Below are 15,473 nucleotides of genomic sequence, written 5' to 3'. Positions count from 1 at the left end.
CTTGCTCAGCAGTTAATGGTATTTGTTTGGCTATTTGTAATGCTACAGTTTCACTGAAAATGGGATGTGTTCGGATAAGGCCGGTCGATACAGCAGGTGTAAACAGATAGCTCAGGAGCATGGATTCAAACTCAAAGACTTGCATGTCACACACACACAGCCCTGCAGAGAGACTGCTCAGGCCTGGTCAGAGTGTGAACTGGAAAATACACACTCAGGGTGAAAGTTCACAGAAGTCATTGGATTCTGCTACTCCTGCAATAATTTAATACTGTCTACAGTTTTCCCACCATGAAGTCCCTGACTTTTCCAATTTTCTCATGTCCGACTAAATTATGCTCAGCTTTGTAGCTTCCTCCATCTTTGTTTTTTAATTACACTGAAAAGGTAATGGAAATATAAGCATTTTAGAGGTTTTATTTGTTTTCCTTGGGAAGAAAATTTAGAGATCTGGATTTGAACATGGAACTTCCAGTTCTTAAAAAAAAAAAAAAATCTCCCCGACTTTGTTTTGTGTGTGAATGGCTGGATTGCACCCCTATGTAATATGGGCTAGTTTTTTTTCTGCAGAAACCAACAACCATCTGAAGTCAGTGCTTAAAACAATCAAATACTGCTTCTTGCCAATGCCACTTGCCAATGTAAGTCATCAGGATTTCTGCTCCTGGAATGTTGCAGGGACCCAGGCTGAGGGAGGCTTTATCTTAACCTCACACTTTTAGTGTGGCTACAGTAGACAGAGAGACCATGAGATTCTCATATTGACACTTAAGCCTTTTTAGCAGAACCGACACAAGCCAGCTGGTCTCACATTTCACTGGTCAACCACAGTAACAACAGGTCACTTTTAATGAAACTGAGGAGCTGTAGTCCTTGCATGGATTGAGAGGAGAACTGAAATACTTAAGAGTGTCTCCCATGACCACCACGACTTGCTTGTTTGTTTTTTTCAGTTTTTCATAATCCTAAAATTTTTTCATACAGTTTATTTTGATCATATTTTTCCATCCGTAACTCTTTCCAGATCCTTCCCACCTCCCTACCAACCCAGCTTTATGCTCTGAGCAGCTTTATGCTCTCTCTCTCTCTCTCTCTCTCTCTCTCTCTCCCAAATGAAAACAAAACATGACAAGAAGACAAGAAAAAAATTAGCTGTGGGAGAGAGAATGAAACAAAATGAAATAAAAGGCCCATGAAAAGCATAGAGTCCATTTTATGTTGGCCAACAGCTCCCGAGGATGAGGCCTGCCCTGGAGTGTGGTGGATATACCCGATGATACTCCAGTGGAGAAAACTGATTTCCCTTTCCCAGCAGGTACCAATTGCACATAGCTTCTTGGTTAAGGGTGGGACTGCATCCCCTTCCCCTTCTCCATGCTGGGACTTTGTCTGGTTTGACCCTGTGTGGAACTTTCGTGTGCTGCCACAGTTTCTGTGAGCTCCTGTGTGCATCCGTCCTGTTTGTATCTCGGTGACACTATTTCCTTGGAGTCATCCAGCATCCCTGGCGCTTACTCATTCAACATTTCTACCTCCTGTTCTGCACAGATGGATCCCGGAGCCTTGAGAGGAGGGGTTTGGTGAAGACATTCCATGTAGGATTGAGTGTTCCAAAGTCTCTCATTCTTTGCACATTGTCCAGTTATGGATCTCTGCTCATTTCCATGCAAGAGGAATCTTCTCCGATGAAAGTCCAGTGAGACAGTGATGTCATTAGGAGTCATTTTATGTTCCTTTAGCAGAATAATAGTCGTAGGTTTTCCCCCAGGGCCCATGACCGATAGTCTTAGGTTCTTGGCCACTGCAGCATTTCCAGACATGGGTTCCATCTCATGGAGCAGGCTTTAATTCACTCTAAAAAACCTGGCTGATGACTCGCATAACCTTTGTGCCACAGTTGCACCCGTGTATCTGGCAGACAGGTTGCTGTTGTGGGTCCCCGGGGGTTGTAGCTGTGTGCTATTGACGATTACTTCTTTTTCTCTGGTAGTGTACAGAGTACCTTCCAGGACCACGAACACTATCTGTAGGCATAAAGCTTCTAGTTAGGCACCAGCTCAGTTTCGGATTTTCTCTCAAGATCCAGTTTTCAGAGGTATCAAGCAAGAAGTTCATTCAAAAAATGGTTTGGTTCTTGAAGGATTAAATTTGATTTATCTGGAAAAATTCACATTTTGCTTAATTTGGATTAATGGCACTTATTTAAACTCCAGTCGCCTGAACTTTGCAATAGTCTTTGCCGAAGTTCTGTTTATAAATGAATATGTCTTCCAAAAACCACTGCTCATATATTTAAATCTGTGTTTATGTTATCCTATGTCTTGCAACTTTTAACTTGTCCCATTAACTGTGCTATAAGATAAGAATCTTGTCTTATTGATTTATGCTTTTATGCTTGGCATTAGAGAAAAGGATAATTTAATTGATGTTAATATGCTTGATGGGTTTATCAGTTAGTAGCTTATGAATCACTGTAATTAGGGATCTTGACATTAGGAGATGTCACAGAAGTTGAAAACACTTCAGATAATGTTTTAGGAGTTTCTTATTGTTCTCTGTGGAGGATCTAGCAAGCCTGTGTTCAGTCTGCTTCAATTTCAAGGTCAGCTCTGCCTTGCACTTGATGAATCACAGGGCAATCAGACCTTTTCAAATATCATTTTTCTGTGATGTTTTCACATGCTTTGTTTGGCTGTAAGATTTGGATGAATTTTAACTTTAAAAAAAAATTAGGAAGCAAATACAAGTGCTGGGGAGGGATTCGATTGCCCAAGATTTTGCAAGGCCCCAAACACTCTTCAAAATAAGCCCATCCTAGCTTTTCAGCACACGCCCTTCCTGGATGAGCAGAGAGAGGGTGACTCTCATCCTCATGAAATGCAAAGCGCTCAGGGACAGCGACATGTGAGGACAGAGTTTGGCCCAGGAAGATGCTGTCTATAATTTCATGGCGGAATTATTTCCCATGGGGAAAGTTTCACGAACACAGTTACTCACTGGTCCGGTCCCAACCATGCAAGTGTGTTTCCAGAATCAATCACCCTTAAGCGGTTCCACATGTGCTTGTAAATATTCATATAAAGTCCTCTGTAACCGGGATCCTCGTTGTCTTTCTGCTGAGAGCAAAGGTGCATGAAGGTGTGGTGGCACACTGGTGGGGTTCTGCTTTTGAGCAGTGGTTCTCAACCTGTGGGTCTCGACCCCTTGGGGAGGCTCGCATCTCAAATATCCTGCATATCAGATTTTTACATCACCGTTCGGAACAGTAGCAAAATTACAGTTATGAAGTAGCAATGAAATAATTGTATGGTTGGGGGTCAGCACACCATGAGGATCATCTGTATTAAAGGGCTGCAGCGTTAGGAAGGTTGAGAACCCCGGCTTAGAACTATCACTGGTGCTGCGTGCTATCTGTGCCATGGGGACAAGTCATTCAGCTCCAGCCATGTCCCATGGCTCTTTATTTGTAAGACGGAGATAAAAGGTCTCACAGATAGAAGGTCACGAGATTGTTGCAAAGAAGACCTTGAGGGAGCAGGGGCAGCATTTGTGGCACCATGCCAGACGTATGGTGAGCCTCCAGTCAGACTCAGTCCCCTGTTACAGGGCTGTGGGTGAAGCCCCTGCCACATAAGCACACGGACCCGAGTTTGGATCCTTAGAACTTACATAAAGCTGGATTCGGCGACTTGGATCTATAATCTCAGCTCTGAGGAGGCAGGCGTAGGAGGATTCCTGGGAGTTCATGGGCCAGCTAAGGAAGGCAAGAGCCAACACCCAATGTTGTCCTCTGGCTGTCACATCTGTTCCCTGGTGTGTGTGTGCTCCTGGTCTCATACAGTGACATACATGCACACACACAAATTAAAAAAAAAAAGGCTATCGCCAATATTGTCTTTAAAGTCATCTTATCAGGATGGAAAGGATACAAAGGTTATTTAATCCAGCTGCACACCCAATAATTTAATACCCACTGCAGTTTTCCCACCAGGGAGTCTGGCGTTGAGACTTTCTCCCATGGAGGTAAATAATGCCGAAGGCTGTAGCTTTCACTGTTTGTGATTACACAGAGCCAGTGTAGACCCTTCCCTCCCGACATCCTGGGGTGAGACTGGAAACATCTCAAAGCCCAGCTATTCCCTCATTGCCCTGGAACGCTTCCTGTCTTGCTCTGAAGCTTTCATTCCGTCTTTCTCCTTCCTTCAACACCGACGTTTTGGAAAGCCTCGCCTATAGATGTGGTTTGAACTCCTTCCAGTTCTGCCTTTCCCTTCAGCACCTGGAGTACAGCGTGATTTGACGTCTCTGCCAGCTGCGGCATACCAGCTCCTGGAGTCCAAGATGAACAAGGAAGAGAAACAGTCAGATTGACCCCCTTTCAGAACTCTCTAGAATCGCCCCATCACTGTACCGCTCCTAGCAAAACATTTATCCTTTAACCCTTGCTAGACCGTCTGCGAAACACACATTGGCGTCCTTATCTCTGTCTGCTTCACTGTTGAGGAAAATGAGACTCTGAGAGTCTAAATCGCCCAGCATCCTGTATTTGGAAAGATGTGGTGGGTGAGTCAGGGTTTGTCATGGCTGTCTGTCTCCAAAGTCCCCGCACTTCAATGCCAGACCTATGTATAAAGTTGAGTGACTGTGGGAAGTAGAGATAAACTACTAGACTGGTTAATATCACTGGGCACACTTTATGCAAAAGTCCTATTTGTGAAAATGAAAAGAAATATGAAACACAGCCCTTCTCCTGTAAGGAGGATTTCAATCTAACGCACCCCACTGGCATAGTAACACACCAAACTGAAAGATAACAGTCAAGCATGGTTCATCTGGGACATAGCTCCTAGCTTTTCCCTTTAAGATCATTTGTGGACATGTGGATATAGTTTATGGAGGTGGCAACATAGGTGTAAGAGCAGCTGGTGAGAAAGAAGTGGAGACGCAACTGTACAGATGTAGGCTTGATCTGGATTTCTTCCTGTTGAGGCAGATGTACAGAGATGCTGTGGGCCTGAGGCATAGACATCAGGTGCAAGAAATGAGAGTCTGGGGAAAAGGTAGAGTTGGAGAGAAAGGAGGGGTAGGAAGGGGAGCTGGGGATGTAGCCCAGTTGATACAGTGCTTGTCCAGCATCAGAGCTTGGTGCTCAGCACTGCCTGAACCAGATGTGCTGAAGCAGCCCTACACTGTCAGCACTGCCTGAACCAGATGTGCTGAAGCAGGCCTGCACTCTCAGCACTGTCTGAACCAGATGTGCTGAAGCAGGCCTGCACTGTCAGCACTGCCTGAACCAGATGTGCTGAAGCAGACCTGAACTGTCAGCACTGCCTGACCCAGATGTGCTGAAGCACGCCTGCACTGTCAGCACTGCCTGACCCAGATGTGCTGAAGCAGGCCTGCACTGTCAGCACTGTATGAACCAGATGTGCGGAAGCAGGCCTGCACTGTCAGCACTGCCTGAACCAGATGTGCGGAAGCAGGCCTGCACTGTCAGCACTGCCTGAACCAGATGTGCTGAAGCAGGCCTGCACTGTCAGCACTGTATGAACCAGATGTGCTGAAGCAGGCCTGCACTGTCAGCACTGCCTGAACCAGATGTGCTGAAGCAGGCCTGCACTGTCAGCACTGCCTGAACCAGATGTGCTGAAGCAGGCCTGCACTGTCAGCACTGTATGAACCAGATGTGCTGAAGCAGGCCTGCACTGTCAGCGCTGTCTGAACCAGATGTGCGGAAGCAGGCCTGCACTGTCAGCACTGTCTGAACCAGATGTGCTGAAGCAGGCCTGCACTGTCAGCACTGTATGAACCAGATGTGCTGAAGCAGGCCTGCACTGTCAGCACTGTATGAACCAGATGTGCTGAAGCAGGCCTGCACTGTCAGCACTGCCTGAACCAGATGTGCTGAAGCAGGCCTGCACTGTCAGCACTGCCTGAACCAGATGTGCGGAAGCAGGCCTGCACTGTCAGCACTGTCTGAACCAGATGTGCTGAAGCAGACCTGCACTGTCAGCACTGTATGAACCAGATGTGCTGAAGCAGGCCTGCACTGTCAGCGCTGCCTGAACCAGATGTGCTGAAGCAGGCCTGCACTGTCAGCACTGTATGAACCAGATGTGCTGAAGCAGGCCTGCACTGTCAGCACTGTATGAACCAGATGTGCTGAAGCAGGCCTGCACTGTCAGCCCTTGGGCGGTGGAAGCTGAAGGACTGGATACTCAGTGTTATCCTCAGCCACACAGCCAATTCAAGGCCACTATCTCAAGGGAAGGCGAGGGGGTCAGAGAGAAAAGGGGACAAGAAATGTCTCTTATAGGCACACAGATATCTGAAATATAACTAAAGGAGAGCAAGGCTGCAGAGAGACAGCTGCAACCACGTGTGGGCCTTGCGTAAGGGTCACATAAATGATCTTCGACTCTAAGACATCCCATCAGTGACATTTACAAGACGGTGTCCACATAAAGACAGCCAGCCTAGAAGCTGAGGCAAGGCAACTCCCTAAGTGATGCCGTGCCCCTCTTTCCCACACAGGTCGTGGGCTGTGACAGGCAGCTGGGAAGTACGGCCAAGGAAGACAACTGCGGAGTCTGTGCAGGGGACGGCTCCACCTGCAGGCTGGTGCGGGGCCAGGCCAAGGTGCACCTAGCTCCGGAGAAAAGTAAGTTTGGAAAGCCAGTTCTGTGTTCCCTTCCTACCACAACAGGCATTCCTAATGCTGAACTTGTCTGGACAGAATTAACTTCGGCTACTCTTCAGAAGTCAAATTGCTTTCTTTTTAAAAATCATTATTTTTCAATTTTCTGTTTTAAAAGGGCACATAAAATCCATTTCTACCAACTCTTTAAAGGTTCCCCAATTTTTCGAGCTATCGTCATTACAAAATTTTGATGTTTTAAAAATATTTGGTAGTCAATTATTAAATAGACTAAAATATTTTTTTCTGGTAAACTGGGGTCAAATTTTCATTTTATTTGTCTTCTTTTGGTTGTTAATGAGACAGAAAATGATGTAATATTTATTTTATTTTTCACTTTTGGTTTTCTAGTGAAGCCATCCATCTGCCTTAGCATTTCTTAACTTTCAATGTTGTAAACGTGGTGTATCAGGAAGGCTAAGCTTTTGTGTGTCACACCTATTTCAAACGTGGTTGTCTGCTTGTTATATGGCTTTTATTTTTGCGTATGTTGAGGAAGTAATGCTTTTGAAGCCGTATTTATTCAGCTGCTTTGTCTTCTCATTTCAGTAGGATTTCTCTTTAATTTCGGGGGTCAAATGTATGTATTAATGGCCAGCCAGTCAATATTTGCAGCACGCAACATCTCTGTCCTGGCCACTCAAAACCGTTGTCCTATAAAAGCACCCACCAACAAACCAGTGTAGCTATGTGCCAATGGACCTTCATTTAAAATAAATCAGCTGCAGGTTGAAGCTGGCCCTCTGGCAGGACTTGTGACGGTGAAGAAGAGAGAATATCCGTGCAAGTTTTCCCTCACTGCTTCTGTGATTTTGTTTTCTACCTTTCCATTTTTGAAATGTTTATTTATATTTTATGCATATATGTGCCCGAATGTATGTACATGTAACACGTGTGTGCCAGAGCCATAGAAGTCAGAGGGAGCATGAGATCCGTTGGAAGTAGGGTTACAAACATTTGTGAGCTGCCATGTGGACCCCGGGAGCTGAACACGGGTCTCCTGCAAGGGCAGCGAGTGATCCTAACCAATGGGCCATTTCTCTAGCGCCCCGTTTTTATTGTTTAGTGTTGTCTATCTTTAAATCTTGTATTCATTTTTGTGTCTGGTTGTTGTATAAAGTTGGGATCTTACTTATTCCTTGGCTAAGGAGGGCGGGAATGGAAGGGGGTGGAAGAGAAAGAGAAAAAGAAGGGGTACAAGAAGCAGGGAGGACAGGAGGGGGGATGGGACAGGAAGCAGGGAGGGAAAGGAAGCAGAGGGGACAGGAAGTGGGGGGGAGGAAGCAGGGGGAAGTGAAGCAGGGGGGACAGGAAGCATGGAGGACAAGAAGCAGGGGGACAGGAAGCAGAGGGGATGGGAAGCAAGGGGGAGGGGAAGCAGGGAGGACAAGAATTAGGGAGGACAGGTGGACAAAATCTTCCAAGAGGAAATATGAATTCCATGTGTGGTATAACACTGGAGAAAAACTTGCCATTTTACTTGTCGGATTTTGTGTGTGTGTGTGTGTGTGTGTGTGTGTGTGTGTGTGTTTTCATTTTCGTTTTTTGTTTTTGAAACAGGGTCTGGCCATGCAGCCCAGGCTGACCCTTTGGAAACCTCCTGAGTGCTAGAATTCTAGGCATGCTCCATCACACCAAACAAGCAGGGTGTCATTGTGGTCCTGCTCATCTGCTACTCCAGGCTGAGTGTCCATTGAGAAGTAGATTAGACAGAGTGGTGTTCAGGAGTCAACCACACAAGCTGTCATCAGCGTGGTTTTATCCTGTGTCAGATGGAGTCATCAAAACAATTTAGACAGTGGAGTGACTTGGGAGAACTCAGATCACCTTCAAGGACAACCTGGAAGCAGAGAGTTCAAATAGAAAAGTCCTTTTAAACCCAAGAACCTTCGTCTGAAGGAGTGTGGCAGGAGATGGTGAGGATTCGATGCTTGGAAAGATATCGAGGAGGAGGAATTCCAGGATCAGAGTTTGAAGTTCTTTGAGTAAATACTACAGTAAGAGACACAGGACAAAGCATCATTTTCATCTCAGGCAGCTTGTTATGTTCACCTGCTCTTCTTCTGAGATTAGGCATCCTTGGAAAGGAGGCATCTATTGAGGGTAAGAGCCCATCTCCCTGGGTTTTCCTTCTCTTGAGAATCTTGGCTCTCTGGATATTCCATCCCTTTGCACCCTTCCAATGTTTTCCAACAGCTGTTGAGTGTGTTTCGTTTGTGGCTGGAGGGTGGTTAGAAACATGCCAGCTCATCATGGGACTCAGTTGTGAATGTAGATGGGTCCACCCAAAGAGAGCACGTGGAACATGAAAAAGCCATGGATTGCACCTGAGGAACTCCAACATTTAATCAGAGAAGAGGAATGGGTGGTGTACACAGAACTTAGCAAGAGTCACAGAAGCCACAGGAATGGGTCATCTCAAGGAAGTCTAACGCTCTTGTGAAGATGGCTGGAATCCAGGATTGCCGCCCCTCCCCCATTCTGGCAGTTTGAAGATGATCTGTAGTATTCACTAGAGTGAACTTCAGATACACAAGCTTGACCTCAGTGAGCTGATGAGGGAAGAGAAGATGAGAACGGGTAGAGGGGTTTCCCAAGGGAAGGAGGGGATAAATTCAAGGCACAGCTGGAGAATATGATGGAAAATGACATGTGTTCCATCCTCTTAGCTCTGATCTGCTCTTCACTAGGTGAAAGAGTTGGTTACTGAGAATAAGGACAGTGAGATGTGTTCACTAGGGGGAAAGGAGATGGAACTCACTAATGATAGTAAAAAGGTAGAGGGATCATGATGAGAGCCCAGTAAGGCTGGGAAGTGTGAAGTGATGGAAGTTCCATTCTATGGCCTTCATGAAGTAGGTGACTGACAGCCGGTGTGCCAATGGAAATGCACATGTTCCGAATCTCATGAAACCCAGGTTAGAAACTGCAGAGGTATATGTGTCCTCTGAGAGGAAGTCTGGACTGGTGACCAAGGCTGGGCAGCTGCTCTCTCCTGCTCTGTGATGTCTTCTAAGACTCTAGCTCTTCTCTCTCCACACCCTGTGATTGTGACTTTGTCTTCATGGCTACAGAATTGAACGGTTAGACATTACATCCACCTCTCAGATAAAGAGAGCTAGTAGTAGAGACTTTCTTTCAATTCTGTGTCCTTTATTCAGAAAGAGAAGTCATCCCTTAGGACTTCTTTGCCACTGACCAGAACTGTAGCATGTGACACTCTTGCTTTTGAAAGGATAGGAACCAGGCACTAAGCATCCCACCCATCATTATCACTGGTACCAAGACAACATAATACTTTAGGATTATCCAAGTTCTCTTCGGATGTATGATGTCATTTCACTAGATCTCTTACATTCCAGCTTTGAGGTTGTCAAACCCATTAAAGACAAGGGATGTTAAGAAATGTCTCACAAAATGAATTCTAGAAAATAGGTTAAGGGAGGTTTTTAAGAGTGCTGCTGACTGATGTTTGGGAAGGACCACACAAGAATGGACTGGAGGAGAAAGCAGAAGGGGAGGAAGGACCCAGATCAGGCAGTTCAAAGAGACAGGCTGTGCCGTGAAGGGCTGCTGCAGCATGACTCCTGGGTGGGGGCGCTAACACAATGGGCGGTTCGGCTCGGTGGGCTGGGAGCACCTAGAGTGAGGGCTGGCCCTTAAAGGTTTGGAAATCCACCAGAGAAGACTCCATTTCTAGCACAGTCCAAAAGAAATTAGACACCAAGGACGTTCGAATGGAACCAGAACAGAAGCCAGTGAAACTGTGTCCTGAAACGATTTGTCTGGTTGTTATTTTGTAGAAAGTACAGACAAGAGGTGCTGAAATGGGAATGGACCTGGAGGGAGTGTTGTGCTAGATGTAGATGCCTGCCTACCTGTGCATCATTCTTTGTACGTGTGTGCAGTGGGTGTACTTATTCCTGTGTACCTCCAACTATGTGCACGTGTGTGTGGAGGCCAGAGGATGTCATCAAGTGTCTTCCTTGACTGTTTTTAGTGTTTGAGAGGGGGTCTCTCAGTGGACCTGGGTCTCACCAGTTCATCTAGGCTGGCCGGCCAATGGCCCCCAGGATGTGCCTATCTGCATCTCCGAAGTGCTGAGAATACTGGTGTGGGCCACTATGCCCGGTCTGGGTTCTGGGCATCTGAACTAGAGTTCTCATACTTGTGTGGCAAACATTTCACTGACTGAGCCAGCTTCACAGTCCCCATTTTCTCACTGTTGATGAGGTCCTTCCTCTCCTCTCCCCTTCTCTCCCTCCAGGTCTAGATCTCCCTGCCTCTCCCTCCATCCTTTCTTTCCTCTCTCCCTCTTGTCCTCCTTCCTGCCTTTGCTCACTTCTTTCTCTCTCCTCTCCTCTCATCGACCGTCAGCTTTCAGGGTATATATCCTTACAAGAATCTATTGAAATCATTTACTGCTTAAGGAGAAACAAAGATACAAAGCTGGGTGGGTATGAGTGGGTGGGCCTGGGAGGAGTTGGCAGAGGGGTGAATATGATCAAAATATAATGTATGAAATTCCCAAAGAACTAAGGGAAACGTTCTCTTCAAAGTGTTTTCTTTCCAGGAAAATCTGTGTGGACGTATAAGCCCCAAATTTGTCATTCTGGTTTTTCTTTTCTTCTCTGTTTCCTTTTGTTTGTGTATGTGATGTGTGTGTACTTGTACATGTGTGTGCAGGTACAGACACCCCCCTGGGTCGGTGTATGCTGAAGCCAGAGGTGGAATTCAGAAGTCCTGCCTCCTCCTTCCCTTCCTTGTTCTCTTGTGACAGGGTCTCTCACTGAACATGGAGCTTGCCATTTTGCCGCTAGACTGGCTGGCCCGCAAGCCCTGGAGATCTTCCTGCCCACCAAGGATGCCGCTAGTTAAGAATCCCAAAAGGATCAGATGTTTTTGTTCAATTTCTGTGCAAAAAGGAGAGCCGGAGTGCTCAGGCAGACCCTTTGCACCAAGGAATGAGTGATGTGGTGAATGCTGGCATTTCATTCACTTGGAAACCCATGTGCCAAGGCTAAGGCTAAAGGTAGCATGCTTATGTGAAAGTATGGTGCTTCCTGTTCTTCACTCTTTCTCTTGGTGGCCCTGTCCTGTCTGCTGTGGCTCTGAAACTGGCCAGCTGAAGCCAGTTTGGCTGGGAGTTCTCTAGGCCATATGGAAGCACTTCCCTTAATCACACTTTGTGTGAAAGAAATGAGGGAAATGAAGCCATGGCTCCCCTGAGCGGCATCCCTGAGGCCTACAGGGTCCACGGAGCTTCTAAGCCCATGTCTTGCCAAGCAATCATTCCTGCCTTCTTCCCGGGGACTCTTCTTGAGTCAAGACATGGCTAGGAGAGGCTGTTGGCACAAGCTCGCACTGGATAAAGTGCAGAAGGCTGCATACAGGATATCAGTTCCATCATGCAGCAAGGCAGACACAAGGTGTAAGAGCCTGGAGCCAAAGCCTTCGCTATGAGAAAAATCAGAAACGAATCCAGATACAACACACCAATTTCCTGTTCGGAGTCAGGCGGGGACTGAACTAACAACCGTCATAAATAGATTTACTTGTTGGAAAAGAAGCTGGAAGCCACTCAAGTTCCAAAGGAGAAAACTCTGGTGGTCTTTAGTATAAAACAATAATTAAGTAAAATGTTTTAAAGGATGAGGTTGGAGAGAAGGCTCAGTGGTTAAGAACACTTGCTGCTCTTGCAGAAGACCTGAGTTTGGTTCCCAGCACCCCCATCTGGAAGCTTACAACTGTTTGTACGTCCAGATGCAGGGGATCCAAAGCCCTTGTCTGGCCTCTGAGGTGGACACACACACACACACACACACACACACACACACACACACACACGAAATAATATAAAATCAACCTTGAAAATCGAAATGAATAATATTTTATTTGACTAATGAGTCTATATTTGTGGGGTACAATGGAATTCTTGGCTTTTGCTTGTTTGTTTTTAAATAATGGGTTATTTAAAAATTTTAAAAAAGTATTTTATGTGTATGGGGTGTTTTGACTGCATGCATATCTGGGCACCACAGACATGCAGTTTACACAGAGGTCAGAAAAGGGCATCAGATCCCCTGGAACTGAAGTTACAGACCGCTGTGAGCTGCCATGTGGGTGCTGGAAATGGAACCCGGATCCTCAAGAAGAGCAGCCAGTGCTCTTAACCACTGAGTCATCTCTCCAGTTCCCAGTCCAACGTTTTGAGGTATGTATATATTGTGGAGTAAGTCAGGGTAGTTCCCATAAGAACAGCAACAGAGAAGCTAACACAGAGATCCGAGTCTTGACACACACTTGGGGACTTCCGTGTTTGCCTCCTACTTCAGTCTCATCCCCATGAGGACACAATGAGGAAGGAAAGAGCCCAGCTTGTCTACTCTGCGCTCTTCATTCATTTTGACAAGCGTTATCTGAGTTTATTGATACTGTGGCACCCAAAGCCAGACGGGAACGCCAATTCATCATTTAAGTCTGGACTTGGTGATGCTAACCATGCCCTCGGCATTGTGATGCTCACATCCCAGGCTGGGTGGGCCACTAGGCTGTCTCACAGTGTAATGCATGTGAGTTTTCCTCACCACACACTGCTCGTTTCTACTTCAACAGGCACTTCTGAAGGTAACCTACAAATTCAACATGATCCATGGGAGGGAAGACTGAACCTGAGAGAAAGGATTTGCTAGCAGATAAACAGATTGGTTTTCATTCCTCCCCCTTCTCATTACCGTTCTGCCTCCCCATTCATCTTTCTGTGGCAAGATTCTGTCAATAAAACTCTGATACTGGCTTGTTAAAGAAGAGTCGAACTGCCGGGAGGTGGTGGCGCACGCCTTTAATCCCAGCACTCGGGAGGCAGAGGCAGGTGGATCTTTGCGAGTTCGAGGCCAGCCTGGTCTACAGAGTGAGATCCAGGAAAGGCGCAAAGCTACACAGAGAAACCCTGTCTCGAAAAACCAAAAAAAAAAAAAAAAAAAAGAAGAGTCGAACAAAAGTTGTTGCTACTTTTTAAAAATTAGTGTGTGTGTGTGTGTGTGTGTGTGTGTGTGTGTTGCCTGCTTGCATGTATGTGTGTACCACGTGTGTGCCTAGTGCCTGGGGAGGTGGTGGTCTGAAGAGGGCATTGGATCTCCTGGAACTAGAATTATGGATGGTGGTGAGCCACCATGTGGATGCAGGGAACCGAATCCGAGCTCTGTGCAAAAAGCAACAGTGTTCTTTAGGATTGAGCTGTCTCTCCAGACCCCCGACCCTGTCCCGCTCCCCGACATTGCTGATTTTAATGGGGTGGCTCCTTCCACTCCTAGAGCCTACATGTGAGAGACCCGCTTGGACCTAGCAATTCCAAGTCGGTTCTCGCCTGGCTCACTTGCGTGTTTCTGTGTATCCTCCGGCTTCCCATGGACAGAAAGAAGAGAAAAGTGGCATGTGGATCTTGTTGAGAAGGATTCTCCTGCCATTTGCCTCTCCAATATTAAGGTGCCATCACACTGCTCTGGAAGATTCTAGAATGCCAAGGGCCATTTCTACCTTGGTGCATTCTCTCTTGCACCAACCCATTCATGTCCTGGACTATGCTTCTGTTTCTTAGCATGGCTCTCTGGTTCTCACTCTTTGGGTCGAGCTGCATACCGGACAGGCATTCAGACAATTTGCCAGAAGCCAGCCCTTCTCTTTTGTTTAGTTTCTGCTTAGCCTTTGTGGCAGGAAGCACTGACTTTCTTTTGTGTTTAACTCGCATCTCACACTAGTAAGACTTTGCAAGAGTCAGCATCACGTGTGTTACGATGTCCATTTTATTCCTAATGCTGGGCCAGTATCAAGCACCCCTCGGAGCGGGGCTCAATTAACATGGAACTAATGAGTGTGTACACTGAGCCAGGCGTGGTTCTGCTTCCTGCTATGATTTCAGTGGTGCTGGATGGTGTTGTGCAATAGGCTTCGCCTAGATGCCAAAGAGCATTGTAATAACCTCAGCTTGGCTGCCAACAAGCAAGATGCTTCACTGGCTGGGGCCTTGGTTCTTTCATCTGTGCTAACACAGAGTGTTAGTGCAGGGGAGTTCTGAGAGGTCTTCTAGGGCTGGAATTCTTAAAAATATAACTGTAGGTTATTCCTTGTTTTTAAGAATAGACTTTGGGATGGAATAGGGGTTGGAGAAAGGAGACTTAAAATCTTATATGAAATAGTTTTCCAAAATTTTAATGAAAAGGTTTCATACAGATGGCTTAAGGTGCCTGGGGAAGTTTCTATGCCCCACCAAAGTGAGTTGGTGTGAAGTTGCCCCTTTATCCGGAAATCACCTCGGTTCCTTCTGCACTCATGCTTTCCACTGTCTATACCTGTGAGCTAGGCCTTTTGTTCGTATACTGAACTCCCCTGTTGGTGTGTGAGCTCCTCCAGCCCCCTTCACACGTAGTCCAACCCCTGGCACCGGGCGCGTTCTCAGAGAGGGGATGTCGTCCTAACCTGAACAGATGCGAAGAGCCCACTTGGACCAACAATCCCGCAGCAGCAATTCTCAAAGGCCCCAAGGGAAATGAAACCCCCTCAACTCCCAGTGTCACCCAGGAGGCGTGACATCTGCCATGTGCTGGGTCTAATTAGTACTAATAGTTGTCAGGCTGCTGCTGCTGCTGCTGCTGCGGCGGCGGCGGCGGCTGCTGCTGCTGCTGCTGGTGTCTCCCTCCGCTGGTTGCATGTTTATTCTGTGCTGGGCACAATGGGTTTTTTTTTTTCCTGAATGTTCTGATTTGCTGCCCTCAGGTGT

At 46.6% G+C, this 15,473-nt stretch overlaps 1 protein-coding gene across 3 annotated transcripts in view; it reads left to right on the top strand.

Annotated features, from left to right (window-relative positions):
• Positions 1 to 15,473, top strand: part of Adamtsl3 (ADAMTS like 3) — a 294,249-nt gene that overhangs the window by 135,304 nt on the left and 143,472 nt on the right. For all 3 annotated transcript variants that reach the window (XR_005089681.1, XM_028873809.2, XM_028873810.2), the window contains exon 7: positions 6,535 to 6,661. Coding sequence is in view for 2 of the 3 variants with exons in the window: in XM_028873809.2 (XP_028729642.1) it covers positions 6,535 to 6,661 (127 nt within the window). In the remaining variant the exon portion in view is untranslated. The remainder of the gene's footprint in view (positions 1 to 6,534; positions 6,662 to 15,473) is intronic.

Source organism: Peromyscus leucopus, chromosome 1 (genome assembly GCF_004664715.2).
Source record: "Peromyscus leucopus breed LL Stock chromosome 1, UCI_PerLeu_2.1, whole genome shotgun sequence".
Lineage (NCBI taxonomy): Eukaryota > Metazoa > Chordata > Mammalia > Rodentia > Cricetidae > Peromyscus > Peromyscus leucopus.
This window is presented reverse-complemented; position numbering and strand designations above follow the sequence as displayed.